The sequence below is a fragment of the Scatophagus argus genome, chromosome 24, assembly GCF_020382885.2.
Source record: "Scatophagus argus isolate fScaArg1 chromosome 24, fScaArg1.pri, whole genome shotgun sequence".
Taxonomy (NCBI): Eukaryota; Metazoa; Chordata; class Actinopteri; family Scatophagidae; genus Scatophagus; species Scatophagus argus.
The window spans coordinates 7,877,989-7,905,444 of NC_058516.1; the positions used below are offsets into that span (position 1 = coordinate 7,877,989).

The 27,456-nt window shown below is 41.8% G+C and overlaps 1 protein-coding gene across 1 annotated transcript; it reads right to left on the bottom strand.

Annotated features, from left to right (window-relative positions):
* Positions 1-1,759: 1,759 nt before the first annotated feature.
* LOC124055638 (gamma-aminobutyric acid receptor subunit alpha-5-like) lies at positions 1,760-25,674 on the bottom strand. Its single transcript, XM_046382614.1, has 10 exons — positions 25,090-25,674; positions 24,425-24,506; positions 23,499-23,623; positions 21,879-21,946; positions 20,309-20,529; positions 15,400-15,482; positions 10,593-10,736; positions 4,763-4,915; positions 4,315-4,526; positions 1,760-3,534 (listed from the first exon to the last, which is right to left on the bottom strand). Exons 1-10 carry the CDS (start codon positions 25,103-25,105, stop codon positions 3,235-3,237), a joined length of 1,404 nt encoding a protein of 467 aa, XP_046238570.1. The 5' UTR covers positions 25,106-25,674; the 3' UTR covers positions 1,760-3,234.
* Positions 25,675-27,456: the final 1,782 nt, after the last annotated feature.

The following is a 27,456-nucleotide window of genomic DNA, read 5'->3' on the forward strand; positions in this document are numbered from 1 at the left end:
GTTTTTGAGCCTTGTAGCTCCATTTTATATTTTTATAAAGCATTCAAGTTCAAAACTCTAAAAGGGAAAATTTCAACTTTGTGAAAGCTTGTAACAAATTTCATACTAATCCACCCAATAGTGTTGAGATATTCCAGCATGGAACAAAGTGGTAGAACAACCAACCAGCATACTCCATTCCATCCATAAAGAAAATAATGGTGGCAGATACAAAATGCAGAGTATCAGTATTACAGATTCATTCCTTTGGTAACTTAACTCAACGTAAGGCTTGGCCCGCTCAAATAAAGCAGCCACTGGAACACTTCAGCTCTGACAGAACAGACAAAATTATCCCAAACTTTCTGAAGAACTCAGCTACAACAAGCATAATCAGTACCAAAAGGAAAATGTGTCCTCACATGTGTTATTTGAGAATGTGTAAAAGCAGTGCAAAAGGAGTCAGAAACCAAGGGAGATAGGAGGAACAGAAACAGAGGTTGTAGGTTGTTACCAGGCAAATGGATGTCTGGTCTTTTCATCTGGACTTGTTGCGATGGTGACTCCCGATAGATCCATGGATGGCCTTTTTCACTGGACTTCCTTTCACACTGCCGAAATGGGGCTTTGCTGATAAGACACCCACCGAGCATTTGACACATAGCGACACCACAGATTTACATAAAATGCACATTTTAACATCAACTCAAACCAGCACAAAAACATGATGGGATATTATGGCACTAAAAATTTAAAATGAAAGCGCAAAGTTGATGCCGTGAAGATATTCACTGTAGGTCCCAATTTCACAAAAGGGGTAGCAGCTGATGTTATCTTTATTCATATAATTTTTCTCCAATATCTTTTTAGTGCCAAAAAAGAGTTAGCAGGGCCAATGCTCCCAGCAGCAAGGGAACAGAGTGAACCACACTGTTTAAAATCTAGGAGATTAAAGGGACAGTGACTCTGAGGCAAAACTCCTCTGCTGGAAACATGGGTCCTTTTGTTCCTGAGTATGTCTCACCATATTCCAACCAGTCACATGTGTTGTGCTATGGTGGGCTAAAGCCAAAATGCCATAATATGTGCTCTTTGCTTCCAGCTGAGTGAAGTCAACATAGGAAGAAAGAATAATTAAAAAAAAAAAGATCACTTCAAAGATCAAAAGCTTGAGCAACACCTCAACAAGCAGTAACAAAGAAAAGAATTTCACACGTATGCACAGACATTATGAAAACTTCAGCTGACAAACACAAACTAAACTAAATTGAAAGTCAACATCGACTTTGGCATTTTTTCTTGAGGGTTAAAAACTCAAATATGAGACAAACATTGTCATTTTTGTGGCAAAGCCAGTAGTTTAGATTAAATGTTTATTTACATGATTTCCTTCTGAGACTTGGCCTAATTTCCCCAAATCTTTGCAACTTATAAAAGGCTACATCACACCATTGTTCAAAATGGCAAAAATCTTGCAGCAAAATCAATTCTGTCAGTTGAAAGTGCAATTCCACTTGAGCTAAATTAAATCTGTGTAAATCTTTTGTGTCAAATTCAACTTTCTGACAATTTCACTGTAAAGGACACAGAAAACAGAAGCTTAGATGTTGTAACTGACTGACTTCTTGGGATGTTTTGTTTGTTTTTGCTAAGTGAACAATTTACCCGAAACAGCCTTAAGAGAAAGAATAAAAACGAGGACGATAACGAGGCTTCACTGACTGCTGTTTTCTTTCTTTTACCCGACATAAAGAGGTCAGGATCAGCAGACCTTAAAACAGTTTCATGAAATATATTTTAGACTGATGCTTGGCTAATGCAAGCTAGATAGTTTAACTGAAATAACGACTGACTTATTTTCAGCGCTGCCCTCAAGCTAACTCTGAGAGGCCGTGTTTCTGTAGAAATGTTGTGGAGCAAAAGAAGGCCAAGAGCTTTTTAGTGAGTGTAGTAATGGGCTGAAAATATATAGTAGTGAGGAACTGGTCAGTCAAGTGTTAATACTTGCCTAAATACGGGTTTGGGCTGTGGTCATCTCACTGAATGTTTTGTATGTGACACACTGGTTTCGAGCACTCGTCTCTCGACTGTGAATATTAGTTTCCTAGCTGAGTGACCCACGCTCAAAATTCAGCTCAAGCACATACACCCAATCCTAAATTTGTCCCAAACGCACCAACCACAGCGGCCAAGTCAGCCAGTGTAAGTGGGCCAAAGACGTTTTTTCAGATATTCTTGTTGGCAAAACCGCTCTAAATGTCACTTTTTTTAATTTTTAACGAGTGAAGAAGCATCTTTTCTTTTTAAAAATTCAGAGACCTTTGCAATCATAATCTGCCTCAGTATGTTTTTTCTTCACCTTCAGGTAGCATTCATTCTTTTTTTTTTTTTTTTTTGTCATTTCCTATTGAGACTGTGACTGCTAATGCTTTTGGGAAACCAGGCTGCAGCAGAAGGCTTTGAATCTTCAAGTAGAAACATGTACAAAGAGACACACAAGCACCTACTGCAGTAGGAGAAAAAAAAGCAAATGTTTTTTTTTTGTTTTTTTTTTAAAAAAAAGAAACATGAAGCTAAATTATTAATGCACTTGCAGCATTAGTGTTGACGTTTCTTCCACGCAGTGTGGAATTAGGTACATTATATTTTTTAATTCAAATGCATGTTATATTGCAGGGTTTTCTTTCCCCACAGCATAAGCTCAGTGCATTTCAAGCCTTCATGATAAGAATATGAAGCGATTAAATTCGGGCAAAACTGCTCAAAATGCCTAAATCAGTTTAATTTAAAATCTTTCCCCAAGTAGTTGTGATGAAGTGTGCTCCCATACTTAAAGCGGTGATTGACATATACATGGTTGGTAATCAAGATGAAGAGGGGTCCATGTTTCCCTTTTGCGGAGAGCGTCATGCAAACTGCAGCAGGATAGATAAGAAAGAAGCAAAGCACCCGCTCTCTTGTCGACACAGTCTCAGAAGCAGGTTTCTCTGTAATCAAGCAGTTTTTTTAGGCCATGTAAAACAGGAAAGGGATTCTGTTGCAGCCTTTGCATCCACTCAAAGTGCTTGATTTAGATAGCTGAGGATAGTTTTTGTTCTTCAAGCGCAGATATTTGTTTTTCATTTTATATTATTATTTCTTTTTTTTTGTCAACCCCTTTCCTTTTAGTCTTCCCACTCTCAACTTAGGCTCAAACTCCCCCTCTTAAACAAACTCTTTGTTTCAGGAAAAAAAAAAAGAAAAAAGAAAGAAAGATTACGTTGACGTGACCACTCCTTTCACCACCGGTTCTCTGTTAAGATACGTGGCCCAGTAGACAAGGTTGAAGGTTCCAAAGAGGACAGGAAACACTATTCGAGACATCTTGTCTATCTTGCTGACGCTGTTGTAGGTCTTCTTCGGGTCCACCATCTTAGACTCAGATGCCCGCAGCTGCACTGATGTCGTGTTGGAGATGGTGGAGATGGACACGTCCTTGGTGGGGTTGGGGGTGTAGTTGACGGCCGCTGAGCAAACGTTGTTAGGCTTTTTCGACAGCACCATGGGGTCTCTTTTCTATAGCAGGACAGATTAGATTGAGCAATGAATCAGTTTTAAGCCCTTTACAGATGTCATTTCCACTGCTATTACCAGTGTTTTACGCCTGAGATAATCACTGTGTTTCATCCTGTCTGGAATGATTAGGAATTTAACAGAAGTCAGACATTTCTGGCAAAACATTCTCGTAAAGAGTCGAGGTGCTGTGTAATTGAATTTCATTCAGGTGTCAGGCTGATTTTTAACTATGCAGTGTGCAGGTATATGTTTTAGCACAGCTGCTACCAGATGTATGACAGGTCTGGTGGGGTTCAGGGCAAAGGCACACCCACACCCCCTCTACAGACTACAGACAAACTTGGCAAACTGGCTATGTGGCTGGCTTTGTCTCATTTCTCACACCATGGATTTTAGTCTCATCTGCCAAATACAAATCTTTTAAAAGCAAGAAATTCACACCTGTTTTGTGTTCTTTCTGGGTCTGACTCTCTGATAACACAGCTCATGAATGCAACGCTTGTCATCGACAGTTGCAATCACCACAGACAAAATGATCCCTCCAGCCAACTGCACTCACATGCAATCAAAATGTAACTATCAAAATGCGGAGGTGATGAAATTATTCACTCAGTATGATGACCTATTTTAAGCAAGTTACATCTCTGAAAGTTGAATTGAGTATGTGGTAGGAAACCAGGTTGTCTGGAAGGTGGAAAATCTGCAAAGTCACTGACAGTGATGGAAATGTTTTCTAGGATGGCTTACATGAATATGGAATTTAGTATCAACAGGCTGTACCTTGGGGTGCTGTGCTTCCATTGCCTTCTTGCCATCCCAGGCCCAGCTCCTCTTGGTGAAGTAGTTCACCGTGGCGAACTCGATGAGGGCAGAAAAGACGAACGCGTAGCAGACAGCAATGAACCAATCCATAGCTGTAGCGTAGGCCACTTTAGGGAGCGAGTTCCTGGCGCTGATGCTGAGGGTGGTCATGGTCAGCACAGTGGTCACCCCTGGGTGCAAACAAAAGGGTGCGAGTTTAAATTGAGTTTTTGCAAGCAGGATGGAGACGAGTCAACAAAGGTGCTGCGCTTTAATAACTCTGAACTGCTAGCTACTGCAGTGCTGCTGCTCAGCTGGCAACTGTTATTATCCTCCCTTGTGTGAATGTGCGTGATAGGAATATTAGCCAAATAAATAAAAGGTTAAGGAAAAAGGGTAAATGAGTAAATAAGTGAACTTCACTCACCAAAAACTGTCCTTGCAGGAACTGATTCTCTGTTTAGCCAAAACGACACCTGGGACAGGATTACAGTCATGAAACAGGGCATATACGTCTGGATGACAAAATATCCAATCTTCCTCTTCAGGTAGAAATGGGCCATCATCACTGTATACTGTCCTGAGGGGAAAGAAAGAAATAAAAAGGATATAAAGTTAGATAGGGACAATAAACAAGGCCAGTGGTTAGAGGTCTCTTAATGACAGACATATCTGCTTTAAGGCAAACCATGCCAGTGGTTTGACAAATTATTAACGAGTCATTCCTTGGAGCACCACAGGTGTTGGGTTACACACAGGACAACATAATCTTACTGGCTAAATTATTGTTTTTGACAAAAACATTTCCCTGATGGTGCTCAGTTATTAGATAAAACAGGCACAAAGCGCTATTCGAAAAGTGGTCATGAACTCCTCTCATGCTGAATGTACCGCTCCTCCTTCCAGTAATGAAATAATTAGGGCTGCTGGAGACTGCAGAATACAAAGGAACAGTTAAAACATGAAGTTGGGACAAAGAGATTTCATATTCAGCTGAACACAGCGGCTAAACGAACCTGACTTCAAATCCATTATTAAACTGAAAAATGAGCCCAAGCAGCTTTAATTATTGTGAGGACATGACAATAGATTATTATGTGGTTACTGTCTGAGATTTGACAATGGGGCCATGACAGTTCAAGGTAAACACAGAGACACAGAAAGCGTATCAAGAGATAGAGATGGAGAGGGAGAGGGCACACAATATTCAGTGAAACAACTGAAGATTGCATTTGAGGTTTTTTAAAAAAAATCCTCTCCGCAGCAGCACTGACTGTAGGCACTGGTAAACTATGAAAAACCCAATGGTTATATTCCATATAGTCGTGCACATGTACACAAGCAGCTCTTTCGCTCTCTCTCACCCACCCACACACACACACGCACACACAGTAATGCACAAGGCTTTCTCCGGGCAAAATCGGATTTTTGAACCTCCCTAATCCCTGGTTACAATCATCAGTGAGAGAAAGAGAGGGAGTGTGTGTGTGTGTGTGTGTGTGTGTGCGTGCCTGTGTGTTGAAGCTTCCTGTCCTGAGATCCTCGCACAGCCCTAAGCCCCGCCCACTCCACCCTGCCAATCCAGGCATCGACACGCACACATACACACTCTGAAACACACATGGAGCATGATTTCTAATTGCTGACAGCAACCACGCACACACACACACACACACACACACACACACACTTCAGGGCACACTCTAAGCCACAGAGAGGGACGCTCACTGCTGCTAATCACTGGTGGGATGGAGGGGGGCAAGCCGTATAGACATTTTCGATCTTTTCTGCTGTATTTTCCTTTTTGCTGTTTGGCAGCTCTTTGTGGAATAATGATCAAACAGTCTTGATGGGACTGGCTGGCGAGCGAAAGGAGGAAGAAGCAATTCAGAAAATGCACAGCAGGCATCCCAGGATCAACTGACAACAGCCTGATAGTGAGGTAAATTTGTTGATGCTGCTGGCAGGCGCTCCGTGCTGAGGGCAACCGACCAGCCACATACCACAATTACCAACATCGGCACCACAGCCATGCCTCCATCAGGAAATCCCCTGCACTGTTAGTTTTGACTGTGACCCCATCATCTGGGCCCTCTGACGCCCTCATGACTCCAGGCCGTCTGGCTCACAACTGCCCCATCAACTTCAGGTGCTGCCGACCTGGGACACCCCAGGATCACCCCTGCCCTTGATGCATGGATCCCGACAGGACTGGGGGCAGAGGAACAAGGAGGAACATGTTCCTCTGGTGGATCATATTGCTTATTTCCCAAGGATTTGTATTTCGCAAAGTGCAAGGGGAACTTCCTTTCATGGTGGGGAACAATGCTGCCATGCTGGTGAACTGGTGAGTAGGAAAGTAACAGTTTATGTCTGCAATTGTCTTCAACGAAGGGTAAGCAGAGAGATAAAATATTTCAGAACATCCTATTCATTAGAAGCCCTACACACTGGATATAGAACTGTTGCTATAGTGTGCACTTTTTAGAGTCAAGGAGTTATTTTTGGATATTTCTGTCCAAGACAGGAGAGGACATGCCCTTCAAGAAGTATTTAAAGAAAAAAAGTTGTGGACTAATCTCCTCCTTCGTGCCCTCAAATAGGAATGTTGTGTCTGAATGTCTAAGATTAGATGCGCTAATTAAAGCCTCACAGCATTAAATCCATCCAGTATTTTCAGCTCTGGACCTCAATGCATGAGTTTTCAATCTCTGTGTTCAGAGTCAACCAATAATGAATGCTGAAGATAATATCAACAGTTAACCTCTCCAGGAATTTTTAAGTCTTGAAAATGTGAAATGTGAAAAAGCACAATTAAGAGTTAAGATAAATTATGAAAAAGTGCTAAAAAGCTACCCAATGGCAAATTATGTTAACACAATGTTGCGAAAGCCTTACAGCTAAAGGCTTAATCCAGTAACATGCAGGAAATCATTAGATGGAGAGACCAAGTTCAAAGAACAACAAATCTGACCCGTGGACTCACCATACAAATACATCCAACTTTTTCAAAAATGAAAACCCTCAGTTGTGTTCTCACTGAGGCCATGCAGCCAGAGCCGGAAGATGAACTTCTCAGAATAACAAGACAACGAAGGCCAGACAATCATTAATTAGGAGCTGTTTTGAATTTCAAGTTTGTAAGTGCTTCATTACTTTGTTTAGACCAAATAAAACGGCAGGCGACTGTCACATTTCGTCTAATCAAACGGGCGACAATTTGCCTCCGCATCACTTCTTATCAGAGAAAAGGGAAATCAACGGGCCTCCACAGAAGAGGCACCTATTTCAGGGACAGCTATGATCGTTTTTGATGGTGTTCTTGTCGACTAAGGCAGTCCAGCCAGGTTTGGTTTCTGGGGAACAGATCTTCTAGATTTTCTTGGCAGATCTTACTTATTACACTTGAGCTCTCTAATGGCTCTTTAGACTTGTACACACTATAATTTTAAATACAATAATGTTATGAAACTGTGCCTTACAAAGAACTGTGAAGTTGTTGCTCAAGTAAGCCTCCAGTCAGCTGCATCTGAGGTGGATATCTAAACGTATCATATTTGGTCTGCGAAAGTTATTAGCAAGAGAGTCAAACACATACTGAAAGTAAATTAACCCACTGGACTGGACGTGACCCCTGAGCTCAAACTCATCAGCCATCTTCACCACTGATTTGGACAGTTTCCAGACCAGAGCTGTGAGCTGCATGAATGATGATTTACTGCCTTTAGGCCTTCTGCTACTTGGAATTCACAGATAATGTTTAGCATTTCTTGTAATAAACAGAATACCAGGGGGCGGTTTGTAAATTTAGGGCAAAGTAAAGTCAGGTAAACTGTCAGACAGTAGATGAAAATTTACCTTGACTAGTTATTAAATGTTGAAACTACTGGAGAAATTAAAATCAATGGTGGATTTCTATACAGAAACGTGATATGGCATTTGAAAGAGGATAAAATGGTGAACAGTGTCACTGGAGGACAGATCTGGTCAAATGAGGCTGAAAAAGTGAGTGCTTTGACAGTTTAATTTGACAATAAACTGAAGATTAATAGCTTCTCACAGAGAGACAGGTTTTGTGACTGGAGTGCAATTATTACAGCAATCACAGTACAATGTCTTTTTTTATTTTAAATTTTCTTAGTGCTTTCAGACCTGCTCAGCTGCCTGATATGTTTAAAACATTTGAAAAAAATCTGCAGTAATGTCTCTTTCCAGAAATCAAATCCAGTTACTCAAGTGAATCGTCCCTTTAAGGATACACGCTGTGTGCCTTGGCGAGTGTCAACGAATTTAAACATAACTTCAAATAATCAGCATTTATGATTCATATAAATGGCTTTCATTAAACGCTTTGCCTCATACTTTTGCCCTGCATTTTTTGACCACGGACATATTGCTTGTGATGGTCTCTGGTGTCCCTGGCATTGCATTTCATTCACAGTTAAAAACGATCAGCATCAGAAAAGATGCAGTTCGAAAAACAGTTCGGCCCTCCAACCAGGGGGAATCCACACTTTTAATAATGATTCTACTAGAAACTGGAGGGAAGTGTATTACAGTTTAGTTTTACATAAGAGTATTAAGCAGATGCCTTTCAATGCTCCCACCCCCACGTGTCGGAGTAAGGCTGTCCAATCACAACATACAAGCAGACACACTGATTTCTTTTTCTATCTTTGCGAGGACATCGCTCAAAATCACTCCTCACTGTAGTTTTTTTTTTTTTTAGCCATTATTGTGAGGACATTGGCTGCTTTCAAAGATAAACATACAAGAGCACAAACACACAGATACACTCAGGGACAGCCAACCAATCCCTCACTGATCTGTGATGTCATCTTCTTATGCAAAGGCTGATGGGTGGTTGGATTGGGGGGAGGGGATTAACCCTTGGTCTCAGGTCTCTCTCTCTCTAGCTCCATCGTGTGTGTGCGTGCATGTGTGTGCGCGCGCCCATGGGCTCATGTAGGGATAAGTGTTGTTCGACAGGGCTGTGCGGGCCTGTAGACAGCTGGTTGTGTGAGGGATAGGCTACTCTCCTCTGCTAGCCTCCACTCATTGACTCTGATCTCCTGATAATGTTTGCCACATTTACTCTGTGCCTCGCACGCCCATTTCCCCTCGCAGCATTTATCTTTTCTAATCCAGAATTAGTTACATCATGTTATTTGGTATTACACTTAGTGTGCATCAAATACTGGAGGAATTTACTCAAGAAAAAGGAGCACAAGAAAGGTGCGGAGTCATATTTAGTGGATTGATAAAATAAATTTGTTGCTCTATGGAGGTGGTAGAAGATCCTTTCAGCAGTTAAGTTAGTTAAGAAAAACAAACAACTGGTTTTAAAGAGTGAGGATGATACACCGAAAGATAACCAAACAGTGAAAATCAGTGTATAAAATATTTTAAAATGCCATGTAATCCCAAGGTTTTAGTTTTTTTTAAAAAAAGTTTTTTACATTATGTAATGTATCTGATGTGATGTTATTCAAGTGGTTAAAGGGTAAGGCATTACTCTATTATCTGTCTTCATGTCAACAAATCCCGTAAAAGGGCAAAACCAACAGTAACATTAGTCTCTCACTAACTTTCATACCCCGAGCACATTAGCTGGTAGAAATAATTTTAAAGCATAAAAGACTCTTGCAATGAGCCACAGACATATTTGTTTCATTATTATCCTTTTTATTTCTTTCATTTCCCCAAGCAGGAAATACAAATAGTTGGCCTTCTCCTTTAACTGTACTGACTCCAGTCAAATCCTCACTCCAGGAAAATAGATTAAACGACATTAAAAAAAGGATGTTATGGTGTGTGTTCTGTTAACCCATTTATCGCACCGCAAATACAATGTTACCCGGCCTCCTTTGTCAAATGACACTATATGTACTGGATGTTCAGATGAATCCATACTGAACTGCCTTCATACAGTGTGTTTTCAGCCTCTCAGGTGGGCATTACCCTTATTTTATTCTGTTCTGCTGCGTCTACTTCAGTTCATGTTACGCAGCTGTCTGTTGGGGCTCTAATTCTTTCTTCACATTGCCTTTTCTTTATTTTTCTTGCATCACTTGTGCATAAGCATTCTTCAAAAGATTTCCATCCTTTGAGATTCAGTTGTATGACTCCTGCTGCATTTATTCCAGCTACACCTGATTTCAAACTTACAGTACTACTTACACCCTCATACATACTACCATTATCACAGAAGCCTGTCTGTTTCATGCAAGTTATGTCCTTTAACTACAGACACACACCTCTGCTTGTGTGTATGTTCTCTGTGCCGGCAGTTTGCCCAATAAGATGGTACTGGTTGAGTCTGGAGCCATCCTCTGCCACCGCCACAGACTTGGCAAACCCCTGAGTCCAAGTGTAGACCACTTCTGACACCGGATAGGCATCTGAGAGAGAGAAAGAAAGAGACGGCTCGAAATTAGCTTGGGAATTTAGAATTGTCAGGTTTCGGCTTACGCAGGACTCAGACGCAGAGATTGTGAGAGAATAAAGAGTTTATTTCTCCAGAAGACCCCAATCCAACCTCTCACAGAGCAACAGAAAAAGCAAGAGGCTATGAAACTTACCTAGGACTCAAGGCTCTAACTTGGCTAGAATACTACAAACTAGTAAAACAGAAGATCACTCCTACAGGAGGAAAATCAAACAAACTAGGAAGGGAAAACAAAAACTTCAAAGAACAAAAAATCACTCTAAGCAGAGGATAACAATCTAGAGAAAAACTACTAAGAACTAAAAATCACTCTTAATAGAGGAAATCTATCTGAGATAACAAACAGAAATAAAACTGAAAATCACTCCGATAGAGGAGGAAAAACCAAAGAACATAAACAAACAATTCTCTATGGCTAAACCTGAACTATGAAATTTACAACAGAAATACACTCTGTTTCAGAGGCTAGATTATAACGAGACACGAGGAACATACATACAAAGGCTGTGGCATGGACGAGAGCTGGTGTGAACATGAAGAACGAAACACACTGGCACAAGACAAGGGAAACGCAGACTATTTGAACACATGAGGATGATGGGGACCAGGTGGAAACAATCAGGTGGTTGGGAAGACAATCAGACTGGAGACATGAGGAAGGGCAAGTGACCTGAAACGAGAGGAGAGTTACTTTTCAAAATAAAACAGGAAGTGACGAGACATAAACCCAAGACAAGACCTCACCGCGGTGTGACAAGAATTTAATGTATTTGCTTTTAATAAACCAACACTAAGGATGCAAGTTAAAGGGTTGTAAAATGTCTTTGTTTTTAATCACTGCGCAGTTCGCATATTTGAGCTGTTTATTTGAGTGAGTGCTTCTGCAGGGTCAGGGTCTGGCACTTTTTGATTAAGACTGCAGGCTTAAGGCCAAAAACAAAATTTTGCTTGCATGTCTATATGTGTGTATGTGTGTGTGTGTGTGTGTGTGTGTGTGTTGGTGGGTGGATATGCGAGTGTATTTTTGTTTAAACCACACTTCTGGGTCAGAGGTGAGCTTCCCTGTCATCAGGAACCAGACAGAGTCAGATTAACCAAAATGTGTTGCATCACACTTGTGATGAAAAACGGAACACAAACGCTGAAGCCTTTCCTGCTGTTTCATCTGTTCACGTTAAAGCCTGCATCATTGTCCATCATTGGACATCGATCCACCCTGCTGAACGCAATTATTGCCACCTGTTCTGAAGTATTTTTTGTGGAAGAATTAGCACACATAATGTGAGGATGCGAGATGGGGGCAGGGCGGGAAAAGCCACTGAAAAGCTAACTGTGATCCTGTCAGCTTACGTAAGATTTGGGAAAATATTGATGAAGATCACTTTTTGAAAAACAAGCACACTGAGGGTAGAGTTTGGAAATGAATTTTCTGCTGAGAAGGAAAAATAATGAGAGAGGAGGGCTGCCTCAGCCCACTTACAGTAGATGCTCGATTTCATTTCATATTTATTTTTTGTTTTGATGTTATCCAAAGACTAAAATTTAATAATAGGACGATAAAGTGGGTATAAATGTTCAGCCATGACAAGAGTTACTTTTAGGAATTTAAGGCAAAAAAAACAAAAAAGAAAACTTTTACAACGGGACACACACACAGTGAACTTTGTAGAAAATTATGTACATTAAATATAACATTCACATTCAAAAGTTTACAACTTATTTTGCTGATTGTCATAAAATCTAACTGAGTCCTTGGTTTGCTCTTGTGTAACAAGGTTGCCACAGTTTATTTTGGTACAGTAGATAACACCTGAACATAAGTATTCTGGGTGCTTATTTGGCAGCTGGAAACTGGAGCACTGTTAGACCAAAGGCTAGGACCTTAATTGTAGGGTTCTTAGATTGGAATAAGGGATTATGGGTGAATTTCATTACACAGGGGAAGAGCGAAAGACTTTGGCAGGCAAGAAGGTGTACCTGCGCCAGTTTTGAACAGTTCGCGCTTAATGCCTTGCTGCTCCCGTCTCATGTGTGAGGTAAGGGGAGCTACAACTCAGCCAAAGACGTTACTTACTCATTCAGAGTCCTGAACTGATGTTAAAGGGGAAGAGTCATTGATGTTTTGGTGTAAAGTCAAACTTCATTCTGCTGCTCAGATTTAATGGTTTTAATGTTTCACTGCTACATATGCTTGGTGGGATCATTGTGGGTTGAGGATGAGACAGGCTGGCAGATGATTCATTATTGTTTTCCCACAGCTCAGATGGCCATGTTTGCCTTACACCATCATCTGCATCTTTATGCACTTATTCAGGAAACAAGCTGCTTCTAAACACCCACATTGCTAGGACCACCAGCTTTGTAAAGTTCCAAATGACTTGTCTTTCTTTGTCACAGAGCTGTCGATGACGATAGTTGTGCTGTAACGCTCACAACTGTGCGTCTGCAGCTCTGCTCAACTGAGCTACTGATGTTTCTAACCCACCAAGATGGTGTGACAAAATAAGAAAGTGCAGAAGCTTTAGCTGGCATTTGGTTTGTTTTTCAAAAAGAGATTGCACCTTGAATTAAATGCTACATATCACCGGGCTCACGGTTAACTGAATGCCAGAGAGTATTACTCTGACTCCTCTTTGGGAGCTGCATGGTTGAAGGCCAGCAGCTAAATTAGGACACAGGTAGTAGAGGCCAGAATAAGGGATTAGTTGACCTTAAATTGGACTAATGTTACTGTCTGTTATGACCTTCATACATGTGGCACAGGACTGGGATTAGGACTCTGACCTACAAAGCCAGAATTCAATAGCTACAGATATAAAAACCAACAGGACAGCAAAAGAGAGGTATCAGGTGAAAACTATGAAGCAAAAGTGAAAGCTGTAATCAAAAAATATCAATTTTCTTTAATCATAAGCTATGGGCAGTAAAATAATAAAGCATTATGGCAATGATTTCTCGGTAAATAGTCAGGCAGAAAATGGAGGCATAATATTAAAGTGCTTGCCATCCTGAATGAGAACCTTTTAACCATTTAACCCCCCCACCCCCCTCAAAGTCCCTGCTTCTGTAGTCACTGGTCTCTGCCTTTGCAGGGGAGTGCTGAAATACCAAATCATGACGTTCTGGAAATAGGAGGAGGGGATGGAGAGATTTTGTGGCTTTTATTTATTTATTTTTTTATACACAGATTAATTTTGCCCATTTTTCATTACACAGGATGGTGTTCCTTTCATTCCCCTCTGAGGACAATAGTAAACAGTCAAAATACTGTTTAGTGTCACAGATTACTGGACTAAAACAATGTTTGTGTCATGCACTGTGGCCATTTTGTTTATTTAATCTGTTTCACTTCTTTTTGCTCTGCAGGTTTATCTTTATTATTCTATTGCAGTGATAATGGAACCCATTAGATAAAGGCCAGGGAGGTTTAGTGTGCATGGCGTTATGCCATCTGAGGACAAAGGCTAAGTCTGGAGGTAGTCAGGCCACATAGAGGGGTCACATTAGTCTCAGTGTTACGACAAGAAACAGTGAAAGGAAAACACCCCCCTTACGAGGATACTTCACCCTGTAAATATGCAGTGTGGCCCTCAACACATTATTCCTGTTATACACTTACACCTCTCACCTGCAGGGCATTGCACTGGCCTGATTAGGCTCATGCTTGCCATGGGAAGACCCAGCAGCTCCTTACGCCATAATTGGATTGTAGTGAAAAGTGCCTCCCTTACATAGTGAGTGTGGGTGGACCGCTTCTCACAGAAATCTTGGGATAAGAACCTCATCCTTTTAGCCCAAGGAGCTCCTGAGGTGTGGCCTTCGGCCAGCTCTGTCTTTAAATAACACCTGGGGCCACTCAAGTTTCCGTACACGTCCTATCCTGTTAAGAGGCATTGGGGAAAGCCCTTCCGATCACTGGCCTAATTAATTGTTGGAGAACATGCCATAATCTTCTCTTATCTGCTCTTTGTAACCTCTTCAAAAGATTTTAATAGTAGTTGCGTGTGAGGACCATAAATAATCACCCACAGCGGAGGTCCATGAGCAACACCTCACTATAAGCCACGGTTTAGACAAAACGACTGTGAAAGATACTGTAAAACACACCAGTGGTAGTCCGTAATCCTTTCTAGAAGGTCTCCCCTCAGGACACTGACGTTCTCAGTCAGTGTGCACACTCATTTTAACAGCACAGTCTTTCTCTTACAATACACATTAGACACACGTAAGCAGTAAAATGCACCATTGCTCATGTGAGCGTATTCAAGGGGTTCTCTGCTACATCCTTACTTGTTTATGTATGACCTTAACTTTATGAAGTATCGTTTCTATGATATGGTGTCACTTGTGGCCACAGAGGCTGCTGCTCAGTAAAATGACAATCGTGAATTTAAGGCGAGCATAGCCAAGTCAGCAATCTCCAGAAGATAATGACTTTTCAGCTGACTGACTCTCTGCAGCAGCATTCCATCAATTACCCACCATTGTCTAAAAATAATTCATTATTGTTCTCTAAATCTAGATAAACCCTTTTGCATTGGACGGAATATCACGTAATAGCTGGGATTAGTGTATGGTGAAAAACAAAACAAACATAGAATTAGATTTTTACTCACAGCTGCCAAACTTGAGAGGGCAGGCGTGTGCATCCATGGGGAAATCCTCCAGCTGCATGGGGCATTCTGCTGATATGGTCAGTCTGAGGCAAAACACATACAATACCTCCATTAGCCATGCAGCATAGTCTTACTTTAGGAGTAGCTGCTTCATAATTGGCACAGTGAAGCAGCAGGGAAAGGCACAATTTATATTACTTAGTGTCTTATTTTCCTCTGCACTCACTATTTAACCTTTAAACATTAACTGGATCTCTTATACGGAGGACTGTGCAATTACAAGAACAGCTACAATTACTGTCACTTAAATTACAGCATACCAAAAAGAAGGAGAAGGACGGAAGGACGGTCACAGCATTATCATCTTTGTACTAACAACCTATAACAGCTGATAAAAGCGATGGGGAAGGAATGTTACATAATTAAAAAAAACATTCTGAAAACATGCATTTGAGTGAAGATTTTTTTTTATGCATCAGCATGTAAACATTTTTGCTTTTTTTTTGCAGTAACATGATGGTACAGTTTCATGCATGACATAAGTGCAGTATTTCAGCTCTCTCAGCAACTCTGGTATTGTATTGGCAATACCACCACCTGGTGGTCACACACTCACACTGTGTTATCTGGGAAGCTATTTTCATAAACGATCCTCATGACAGCTTCTCAAGTCAAACCTTTTTCATTTTGTTCTGCCAATCACCTGTCCTTCCTGATCACTCAAACACGTAATCTTAGCTCTACTACCTAACGAACGTCATTTGGATCGCTGAGCATCGCTCGACTTCCATCTCCTGCTTCATTTAGGTTCATTCAGTCAGTCTATTTTAGTCATTCACACACACACAACAATAGCTTTGTCAAATCTAATTTTCTGCCCGTCATTCAAGACACAGTGTTTGTCTACTGTGATGTCCCCACCCATTGTCCCAAAAGAGCCACAAGATCAAGTAATCAAGCATAAAAGTCAAGCATACACACATCATAATTGTTCTTTTTTTTGCTGTTGTTTGCTTGTTTTAGCTATCTGCCCTAGATTGAATCAGATCCCTCTGGGTGTTCACACTCAGCTGCGTGATGACAAACAGTAAAACAGTGATATAATGAAGTGTATTCACTGAACTTAATGGGCTGGATGAAGGAGGATTAAGTGGTGTGGAAACCAGTGCACAAAAGTGTACGTTTAGTTAGGTATCTTTGGCATTGACTTTTGTCTTCAGCTTTAACTACTCATTCCCTGAACTACATTATGATCTTAATAACAACTGTGGCACCAAGATATCGCAAGATCCTCTTGGGTCATGTGCTTTTTTATGCTTCAGAAAGTCTTGCATGTATGCATGAACTCCAAGAGGTTCCTCAATTATATGATTAAAGTGAACAAAACATAACAAAGTGAGTTAAGGGGCCACCTCAGCTCCCCACAGAGTTGACTGTTTTGGGGCTCAGCTTGCTTTCCGCGTCAGTGCAGGATTATCCAATTGCATTATTGTGTCTAGAGCAGCTGAAGGATTGTTTACGAAGGAGAGGAAAGACTGTCCTTGGGATAAGTAAACGAGAACATGGCTGTTGGCTATTATGCCGTGTTGTAATTATTCATGTGGACTTGCTGCATTAGCAGGGATGCTTGGAACTATAGTTGCTTTTAATTTGAGGTGTATTGTGATTTGTGCTACAAAATCTTCTCCTTGAAAGTCAGAGACTGTGTATCCCATTGCAGTTCTTTAATTTAATTTATTTAATTTTTTAATTTAAGTTTCATGACCTTGCAGAAAAGTCGCAAACTTGGGACAACAGGGGGAAAAACAGAAAGGGCTGAGTTTTGAGTCCGGGAGCTTTGTGCCGTATTAACCACTGAGCCACCACCATGCAGCACCATCTGTCTTTTCACACTAGCAAGCACATTTTTAACAGTCTCTCAACTTGTATCACATACAGTCAGTCTCATGAGAGTTGGGGCTTTGTGCAAAAAAAAAACAAACAAAAACAAGAAATGTTCAAAGTGTTGAAACACGAGGAAAAAAGGTTAAATAAGGAACCTACAGCATGTTGAAATGATTCAATGAGAAGCCACGAGAAGCATGAATGAGAGCACTCAACTGTGCCTAATGACAATGACGTGTAGTGCACTCACTCTGTGGTAGTATGGATGTCTCATCCAGCTCATAAAGCTGTATGATTGCAACCTATCTGGCTTTACTGGGCCACCATTAAACCAATGTGCATTAAGCTTGCACAGGGTTGTGAAAAGGGACATTTTATGAATTATCCATGGAGACAAACGCATAAACATTTGCTCTATGAAACCTAGCGCTCCTCTCCTCAGAGTAATGCTTTCAAAATGATGCGGCGCCGCAGTCACGTTTTGTTACTGAGCTTTCAGTGACTCCCATGCATGGTGAATGAGTGTGAGAGAAGATGTAATGTTTTGTAATGTGCAGTCACGTGACCAGATGCCTCTGCTTACTAGTGTGTATAACGTGTTTTCAAAGTAGTATCTGTGTTGGATGTGTGTGTGTGTGTGTGTGTGCATTGTCTGGGTGAATCCTACGGGGACGTGCACATGTGGTGCTCTAATTTCATGCACTGGATGCTACATGCTACAGTAGTCGTGAATGTTTCTCAGACTGGAGAAGTTCTGGATCATGATGATCACTGATTGTTGGACATATGTAGTTCTTGTTATACATGGAAACAAAAGGCTTTTTCATCCCATTGATACTTCCTAATTTTCTGAGAATCAGAAATGCTTATAAATATAATTTTGAATTGAATAGATGTTTCACGAGTCTGCTACAGAAAATCAGCAGCTGTAAAATATGATTAAATAGAATGGAAATTCATATGCTCCATCTGTGCTCTATTCTCTAACTGTGGTTATTGTTGACAGTACATTAAAGTCTTAAATGAGCACATCTGGATTAATGTTACTGGAGTTTTCCTGTTTGCAAGATTTCAAACTAAGTAAGAAATAAGTGTGGTTCAAACTGACCCCAATCATATAAAGTCTGTGAATAAGGTTGCATAGCAGTGCTCTTTTCCCTATTTTGTTAGCCTTATCAGTCGTGTTTGTGCTAAAAGGAAGTGTTGCCAGTCCAGTCCTCTTTGACATGTCAGGTTTTATAAAGCAAAGAAGAATAAAAGATAAATATTTGAAGAACAAAATGTTTGATTTTGTAATTTTCTTCATATCTTTTACAAATACAACAGTGGAATCTGTGGGACCACAAACAGAGAGGAAGTAAAACAAGCATCAATAAAACACAAGGATCAAAAGCCTCACTGTGTATAGACTGATAAAAGGCAGAATGCAATACAGTTTTTGCTTTGTGCTAAAACTAACAAACCAAATAACATAGATGTGTGCAGACGTGTGTAAAGTGAAACAAAAAACACTGCTGTTGACTCAACTGTGACCTGAAAAAAAACAGATGGCCCAATGTGTGTGTGTGTGTGTGTGTGTGTGTGTGTGTGTGTTTACAAAGGAAATAAAATGAGTGCTGCCTGCAGTTAAGTTCTGCTGGTAATGAAAAGCACAGTACTGTAACAATTACACTATTAAAAGCAACCTAGTGCTACTTTATTTCAACTGTGGCAGGGATCCTGATGCCATTTTTACAATGATGGAGAAACGGCATCTCTGTCTGTCTGTCTCTGACACGTGTGCAATATTTACATTTGGATACAAATACACATATGCATAGATTTCCATAATGTTACACATATGGAAGTGACCACGCACACACGCATTCAATCCCTTGCTCGTTAAGCCTCGAGGTCAAAGTTGAGCATCAGCAGGACTTATTAGTGCAGAAAAAGTGCTTGACAGGTCGCAGCGTGTGTCACAAGTGTGTGCGGCCCGCATGACAAAGATGTGACTATAAATACGCACTTATTTGGATTTGTATATACGTCAGGGTGGTTGCATATGGATTATCTGTCCTCCATGCTGCATTATTCTCCCTGTGGGTGGCACTGATATCAGATAGAGTGCTCTCATCTGTGATACAGTCACTCTTAAGTCCTGCAGCTACAGTGACTCCTGAGGATAAGCACAGTATTACTGTAATTCTCTGGTCAAAAGGTCACAGTGAGGCCTGGTGGTCACACTGACGTTTCACGAAACAAAGACAACAATTTATCCACCAGAGGACTGTTTTTTTTTCTCCCCTCCATTTTCAAAGCTGAGTAGTTTTTATGTTGCCATGTAAATCCTGGTGGTTCCGTTTATAGTGGTCACCATCTGGTTGTTGGCCTGTTTTTGTCTTTTTTCCCCTAATTTACTGGCGCATTACTGCCAAAAACTAAAGTTCACAATGAGGCTGCTTTCATAATAGATGACCTCCCTCTGTGGTTTTTCTCAAAAGCCTACATTTAAGGAGACACTGCACACTGCTATTTATATTATGTGAACTTAATAACATCACAATATTAGTTCAAAATTTACTAAAAAGTAACAAAATCAATACAAGAATTTAAAGAAATACTTGCAGTTCGCTCTTACTGTAATATGGACCTGTCCAGGCCTAATGTAATGCCTGTGTTTGGCCACTAGGTGACACTATTGTCCTACAATCTGAGTCATATACTGAAGCTCAGAGCTGTCCTGAGTATTGCTGTTTACTGGCCTTGCTCGCTGTTTTCTTCCACTTAATGTTGTGCTGCACATCAGTGTCAGCCTGCCTCATTTTGCTTTAGAATTTTGAGATCCTGGTATTGAGGCACAGCACCTTCAGCCTTGTGTGCTGTGCACACGAGTGTCCTTCTCTGTGATAAGCAGCATGTTTGAAATGAATGACAAGGTGTAGCCAACCTTGGGCAACCTTGGGGTTTATAATTAGGGTTGTTATAAAGCAAACCTCACCACAGTTTATTATTCAGTGTTTTTTAGATCTGTGTTGTAGCCTACCTCATAGTGTACAGCAAAGTGCCATCATCCTTCAGCCTCAGCAACTTGTTGGGCGTTGTCATGTTGTGAGCAATAGACTTCTTGCCGTTAAGGAAGAAGGTATCAGGGGTCCAGATGTTGCTGGCGAGCAGGTTGTTCAAAGCCAGCATCTTCATGGGCCCTTTGAAGCACAGACGCTCATCCTTCCAGCTCTGACGGAAGAACACGTCTATGGTGTATTCCTGAGACAAAGGCAAGAGGAAGATTTCATAAAGTTCTGCTGGAAAAGGCAACAAATGGGAGGTACAGTTAGCAGTTAGATAACAGTGAGGAGGCAACTGTTTTGACCATGAAACCTTGTAATGTGACGTCAGTAAACTGCACTCTGCTCTCATGTTTAGCAATCTGTCTGCTCTATGGTCATTACATCCCAGAAGATGCCAAAGGAAGCCAAAGGCAAAAGATCTTCCTCTGGATGGAGCACGATCACTGTGTTTTAAGAAATGGTTGTCTGTTTCCCTCCTCAGAGCATCATTCCTGTGGTGTATTTACCCAAAACAATTTCTTGACTGTTGTAGCATCATTTTCTTGTTTAGACTCATAAGACTGGCATACTTCAACAGAGAATTCATCCCAAATGGAGCTTTAAATGCTGCCTTTCCACATTTTTCTTGCCACATTGCAAAGGAAATACGTGAACTGAGATGGAAAAGCTCATTTAACTCGCCTCTTAAAAGTCAGCCGTCAATCAACACAAAAACAGCATTTTCTCCATCACTCCTTTACGCCTCCATAAATCCACTAAAATCTCACGGACGTGCTGATCAAACATAGCAGTGTAAAAATCCATCATAAATTTGTTCGAGTGTGAAATATCGACATACTCAGAGTCAAGAAAAAAAAAACAACAACAACAAATGAAGAAACAAATACAATACTCCATCCCACAGAATAATGACGCTGTTAGCAGACCAACATACAAGCTTTTATGGACTGCAAAACCGTTCAGGTCTCTTGCCGCATTTCATTAATCAGTGTTGCGCCCCTGTCAGTACCTTTTTCAAGTCAATTACAGGAAAGTGGCAGGTTTGATCGCTGCTGTGCCAACGTGTGCCAGTGCTATGGCATCGCCTAATACAAGATGTAATGAAAGAGGAGGCTTAATGCGTTTTGCTATCCAGGTGGAACCGTATAGTTCATAAGAGAAGGGTTTAACAAAGGGATGAGTCATTTGGAACAAGTTGGAATGGCCCGGCCACTTTGCATTAAACCTTAAAAGTTTCAGTCGTCCAAATTCATTTTGTCTCATTTCCGAAAAAAAAAAAAAAAAAAGAGCCAATCTTTGAAGACACAACCAGGACATGAGTGTGACTCAATGGAACAAACAGGAGCAGCAGAGCTAGTTTCATGAAATGAATGAATGAATGTTTTGATGTAAAAATACAGACACTAGTCTGGATGGGATTTAGAGCTGTGTGTGTGTGTGTGTGTGTGTGTGTGTGTGTGTGTGTGTGTGTGTGTGTGTGTGTGTGTGTGTGTGTGTGTTGGTCCAGCTCTGTGTATCTCTAGTGTTCGCTGAAGCACAACTCACCATCTCCGTGTCGGACACAGGGCCAAAGCTGGTGACAAAAATATTCGTCTGGATCTCTGTGACATTCTCTGTTGAGAGAGAAGAGTGTCTGAAGGAAGGAAATGGTCATGAAACTGTGATGAAAACTAATCTAATTCAACCGAATTTCAACTGAACCAGTGCAGGACTGCTGCTGTTTTTGCTCTGGAATACTCGTCATCCATCAGTCACTGACTTTCTACCAGCCACATAAAACATCAACTCACAGATTTTCCAGATTATTCAATTGATTGTTTAGTCTATAAAATGTCAGAAAGTCCAATGATACCCAATCCACCTTATGATGAGATATAAAAGGAAAAACACAGCAAAACATAACATCAGAGAAACTGAAACCAAAGAATATTTTAAACATTTCTGACTGAAACACTGAATAAGTCATAAAATAGCTGCCGACTTTTCGACTAGTAGATACAGCTTCAGTTTCAGAGGCTTTTACATGTTGAGAAGTATAACGCTCTGAACAATCTTTGGGCATGGAAGTGGTAAACTTACAGATTTTAAGAAAATATTGAACAATGAAATGAGTGCCCAGCATTATAATTGACATTTTAAAACCCGTGTCAGCCGACTTGCTTCCCCAGTATTCATATGAATCTGCACATTTTGATGATTTCTCTCCAAACACATTTCTTGTGAAGACGATGGTGAAAAGGTAGCACATTATTTCTGTGATTTGTACCAGCAAAGCCAACAAAATCTCTTCTATGCATATAAATTTGGTCCTGGTGAGCTGGGATTGGCTGTGCTGTGGAGAGCAGCTTGTTGAATGCTGAATGAAGGCCTGAATCTTTTTCTGGTACGTATTTATAGGCCCTCTTGTCAAGGGTAGCAACCGTTACCAGGATGTGAGAGCATGCTTTTGCCATGACACATCAGCCATTCGGCATGAAACAGCCTTGTCCTATTTTGGAAAAAAATACTGTACGTACACGGGGAAACAAAAGTAAAATGTGGACCAGTGTCATGGGGATAAAATAAAAAGCAGGTTGGAAATCAGTGGAATAAATGCAGTAAGTACCGAGCCATTAGAAAAGGAGAGGGGGAAGTAGTCAGGGATGGCACAAATGAAAGGCTTTCATTTCAGTGGCGCCTTAGAAAAGAAAATATCCACCTTTGAATGGCAAATTGTCAGCTCTCAAGGTTATCTCCTGTTGCCAGGGTGTAGAGCGTGAATGCAACAACACAGCACAGTGAATTCAGGCTGTGCTGAAGATGGCTTGATCGAGTTACTCCCCCTACCATGGCTGTGTACAACGAACGCATTCATGATCTCAGCCACGGATCAGAGGGAAATGTGCGATAACACGTGTGTGGTTTCACCTTAGCTGACATGGGAGCCAAATAAATATCTGCTCACACAGTTCCTAGTCATGTACCTGCCAGTCTAGCAGGGTTTTCCCAGGAATCAGAGCATAAAATCACAGCGGGAAACAATGCCTCCCGTAGTGGAGCCCAGCTTTGTGGGTCAAGTTAGCCTGCTGGGAATCTGGACTGTGGCATTATGATATTAGAATATAAAATTACTGTCTTCTTTTCACATAAGGAGAAGAACAAACATTAGTCCCCTCCCCAGCAAACCTCCAAGCCCTGGCCGGAGCCTGTTGTCGTAACCGTCAAGGAGCCCATCCAGGATCCTGGTGAAAACTGTGCTGTTGTCGTTGGTGGCTGTCTCCTTCTGAGCCTCCGAGGAGGATGCGCAGAGACTAGGAGACGAGAAGAAGAAAACAAGGAAACAAGAGTAAGGAGACTCTGAGGAGGAACAACACCCAACCTCAGGACGTCAAACCAGACGTTGTTATTGTGATTAATTAGCTCGCTGTATTAAGGACAGCCTTGTTGTGATTAATTATTGAACATGAGTACTGCTTACAACTACCAGTAGAGATAATTAAGGCTCTGACATGTCGTCCAAATATAAACAAATGAGTTCCCCCCTCTGAATATGGCATGAAGCACAGCATTATATCTTGAAGATGAGCACCTTCTCTGTGGCCAGAAAATGAGGAAAATTACCACTCCTTTTTTTTTTTCTTTTACAAAGAACACTGTGTTCATGTGCAGAAATTACCCGGGAAAGACACTGAGGACAAGGTTACAAGCTGGGTTTGAACGTGTGATCAGAAAGCCATTGATCTACTCATGTGAGGGTGCAATATTCCAGCGGTTTACTGAGATCTGTTTTTTTGCTTTTCTTGAATGCAGGACAGTCACTGAAGCAGAGCTGTAGCAGAGTGCAGCTCCGATATGTGATCAATCAGAGAGGAGGGCAGAGCTGGCAGGCATCTTTGGGAAAAATAATATCCATGAATATCTAAGAGTTTCATTTACAAAATTGGCAGATGGAAGCAATCAGAGTTTGTGACAATACTCCTGCATGCACTGAAAATTCAACTTTGGGTCATTTCGCGACCAAAGCTTGACCTTAAATAGCTTTAAATTTTGATGCCTCACATCTCACAGAAACTAGATGTTTTCAGCAGCTGTGTCACATGTTTACAGCTTACCTCATCTGGCATCCACACAGGAGGAGGAGGGAAAGGATGAGCCTTGCCATGACTGAATTTCTGCTCACTTTGTTCTTTGGAACTGTAAACAAAAATCCACATACAGAAAGAGATGGGAGGTTGGAGGGGGGGTTGTGTTAACCAAACAGCATCACAAAATCCTATCGCCACCACCGAAATAAAGAGGTCTCACTGTCCTCTAAATATAATAAGCTTAGAATGTGTAGCAATCCTCATAAGGCAGTCCAACTCACACAAAGAAACTCTTCACCCCCCTGCATACAGAGGCAGAGCATTAAAGGAATCACTAAATCAAGCGGCGGGACAATCTTTGTTCGGTGAGGCTGCAACCTGCAACTCTTTAACATGCAAAACATCTGCTTCTCACACACTCTAAAGGCTGGGATATCACAGAGAAAAGACATATGTACAGGGAAACTGTTTCCTGCAGTAAGATCCCCCTCTGTGTCACTAAAAGCTTCCACTGCGTTTGAATCCAGCCTATTACAATTCATACCCCCCCAATCCCCCAATCCCCCCGCCCCCCCAACACACACACACACACACACCTCTCCTCCATCACCAGAAACTGAATCTCAATCCTGTTTCTGCTTGCCATGCTGTGGCTAATTCTAAAAAGCCAGAGGAGAAACAAAGGGGTCTACCTGAATGCAGATCCATCACCACTTTGGTTTTTGTGTTCCCCCCTTCCCCAAACAGCGACTCGAGGCTGGAGGGGGTCTCCTTTGGTCGTGCTGAAACTGGACGATCGCGGGGTTCAGTCTCCTAATCCCTGTGCTTGTCGGCTGTCTCCCCTCCTTCTCCTCAGCTTCTCCACCATGGGCTGTTTCTTGTCTCCCCCTCTCTCCCAGTCAGCGGTTCCCTGTCAGGAGGTGTTGTAGTAGCGTGTCTGGTCTTCTCCTCCTTACAGGCTACACCGCCTTCCTTCTTTAGTGCCTGCTGCACCGCGTCTCCTGCATCGCTTCCAGATGTGTTGCACCAACAGCAGCAGCATCACACAGACAGCTGCCTGCTCGGTCTTGTCCGCCAGCCTCGGAGGAGACTGGGTTCACTCCACATGCCCCCTTTTTTGCTATACCGCCTACTGTCGGTGCGAGAGAATGAAGTGCTGCAACGGAGGGTAATAATTTTCTAATAGGTGCTCCCCATTGGTGGTTCAGGAAGGGGAGGAGGCGCACTGGCGGCGCAACCGGAGGAGGGGTTGGCGGAAGGGTATGGGGGGGTGGAGGGACAAGTCAAATCAGGTGCAAATAAGGTTTTTAAACCGTACTAAATACAACAGCTTGTCCACCTGTTCTGTCATTCCTGTCAGCCCCACTTCAGGGATACCACCTGTCATGTTCCAAACGTGTTCATTTCAAATTCTTTTAAACTGGAAGGAAGTTGTCATCATCGAGTTTAACGTTCAGCTCACTACTTCAGCCTCACATGGGATATGCTATTCAGCTTGGTGACTAATCTTCCGTGCAGGTTTATGTCTGTTTACTCAGAACAGCTGAGTTTACCCTACTAGTTTTACCGAGTTGGCTGAGGTTATCCCTGCGAAGTGAAGTAAGACTACACTCTGCGGGTACAAGTACCCGTGGCTGGGAATCACGACAGAAAACACTGATTTGTAAGGATTGATAGTTTGCCATATGTGATATAAAAATAATGCAACGCCAGCCCACGTTTATGGAGCCCGGTGGGATTTCATGGAAGGAAAAACTCATTTGTTTCATCTGACCATTGTGTGTGTGTGTGTGTGTGTGTGTGTGTGTGTGTGTGTGTGTGTGTGAATACCAGCAAGAGACTCCACTGTTATGCGTTTGCATGCTGTAGTTACTGTCAAAACACTTTAAGTCTCCAACCAAAGTCGGTATCATCCTGACGGTTGCCATAAGAGGGTAGCCGAGTTCCACGTTTCGTAGACGGTAATTAGTGTGACATATTTAACCTCCCTTCACTTTCTTTAATCCGTCTGTGGACGGGAGCAGCAGCAGGGAAATCTAAGAAACACCCGTCTGTCCCCTAAGGAGGCTGATTTCAGCACCACGTCGGGTGCGGACAGCTCCGGCAGAGTGACGACCGGCTGAACAAGTGTGTGTGTGTGTGTGTGTGTGTGTGTGTGTGTGCACATGTGAACGTGGAGGTGAGGGGCTCTCCTAAAGGAATTCAGCTGCCTCTCAATATTTGCCCCGCAGGCATCTCACTGTTTTAGATTCCTGCTTTACTGCAGGCTGCAAGCCTGGGCAGAAAGTGGAGCTATACTGTAGGCACACAGATCAGTGAACTCCCACAACAAGCCAGGGAGGATCTAACCAACAAAAACACGCATTTCTGCCTTGGATGGATGTTTGTTTATGTTAACGGCCTGTGGCAAGAGTGGAAGTGAATGATCACCCGCCTTTTGATGTTTTCATTGGCTGAAAGCTATTTTATCATTAATGATGTCACCACCTTTCTGTCTTTCAGGAATGCTGTTGACGGAAACAAGAAGTTGTTCGCCATCTATGACACCAGGTGGGAAATGTCACAATAACACGCACATTGTTAATGACGTCCTCCGACTGCGCGCGCCCGCACGCACGCATGCACGCAGTCCTAATTACATTCTTGGCGCCTTCAGTATTTACTAACCTAAATATTTAACAGGACCCTTCATTTTAGGTAAGGAAATGAGGCCATTATAGGCGATTAACAGGCTAATCAATCACCAGCATCGATTGATACGTTGATAAATGCAGCCTGTCCCTCCTCGATACTGTTCAGGTCCCGCCATTTTTATAGAGAACACGCGGGGAGGGGATTGGCGCAGATGGTGTGAGGAGCACTGTAAAAAAAAAAGTCAGTTTTAACAAGGCAGTTTGGTGTAATATTACGTCTTAAAATGTTGTAACTGAGGAAAATTCTATCCTCATTCGGTTTTGCATGTTTCAGGAACTTTCTAGCCAAAAGAAAGTGAAGTATCCGAATGAAAGCAAAAACAATTAAAATGCAATCTTGAAATAAGATACGATGCGTCATAAACA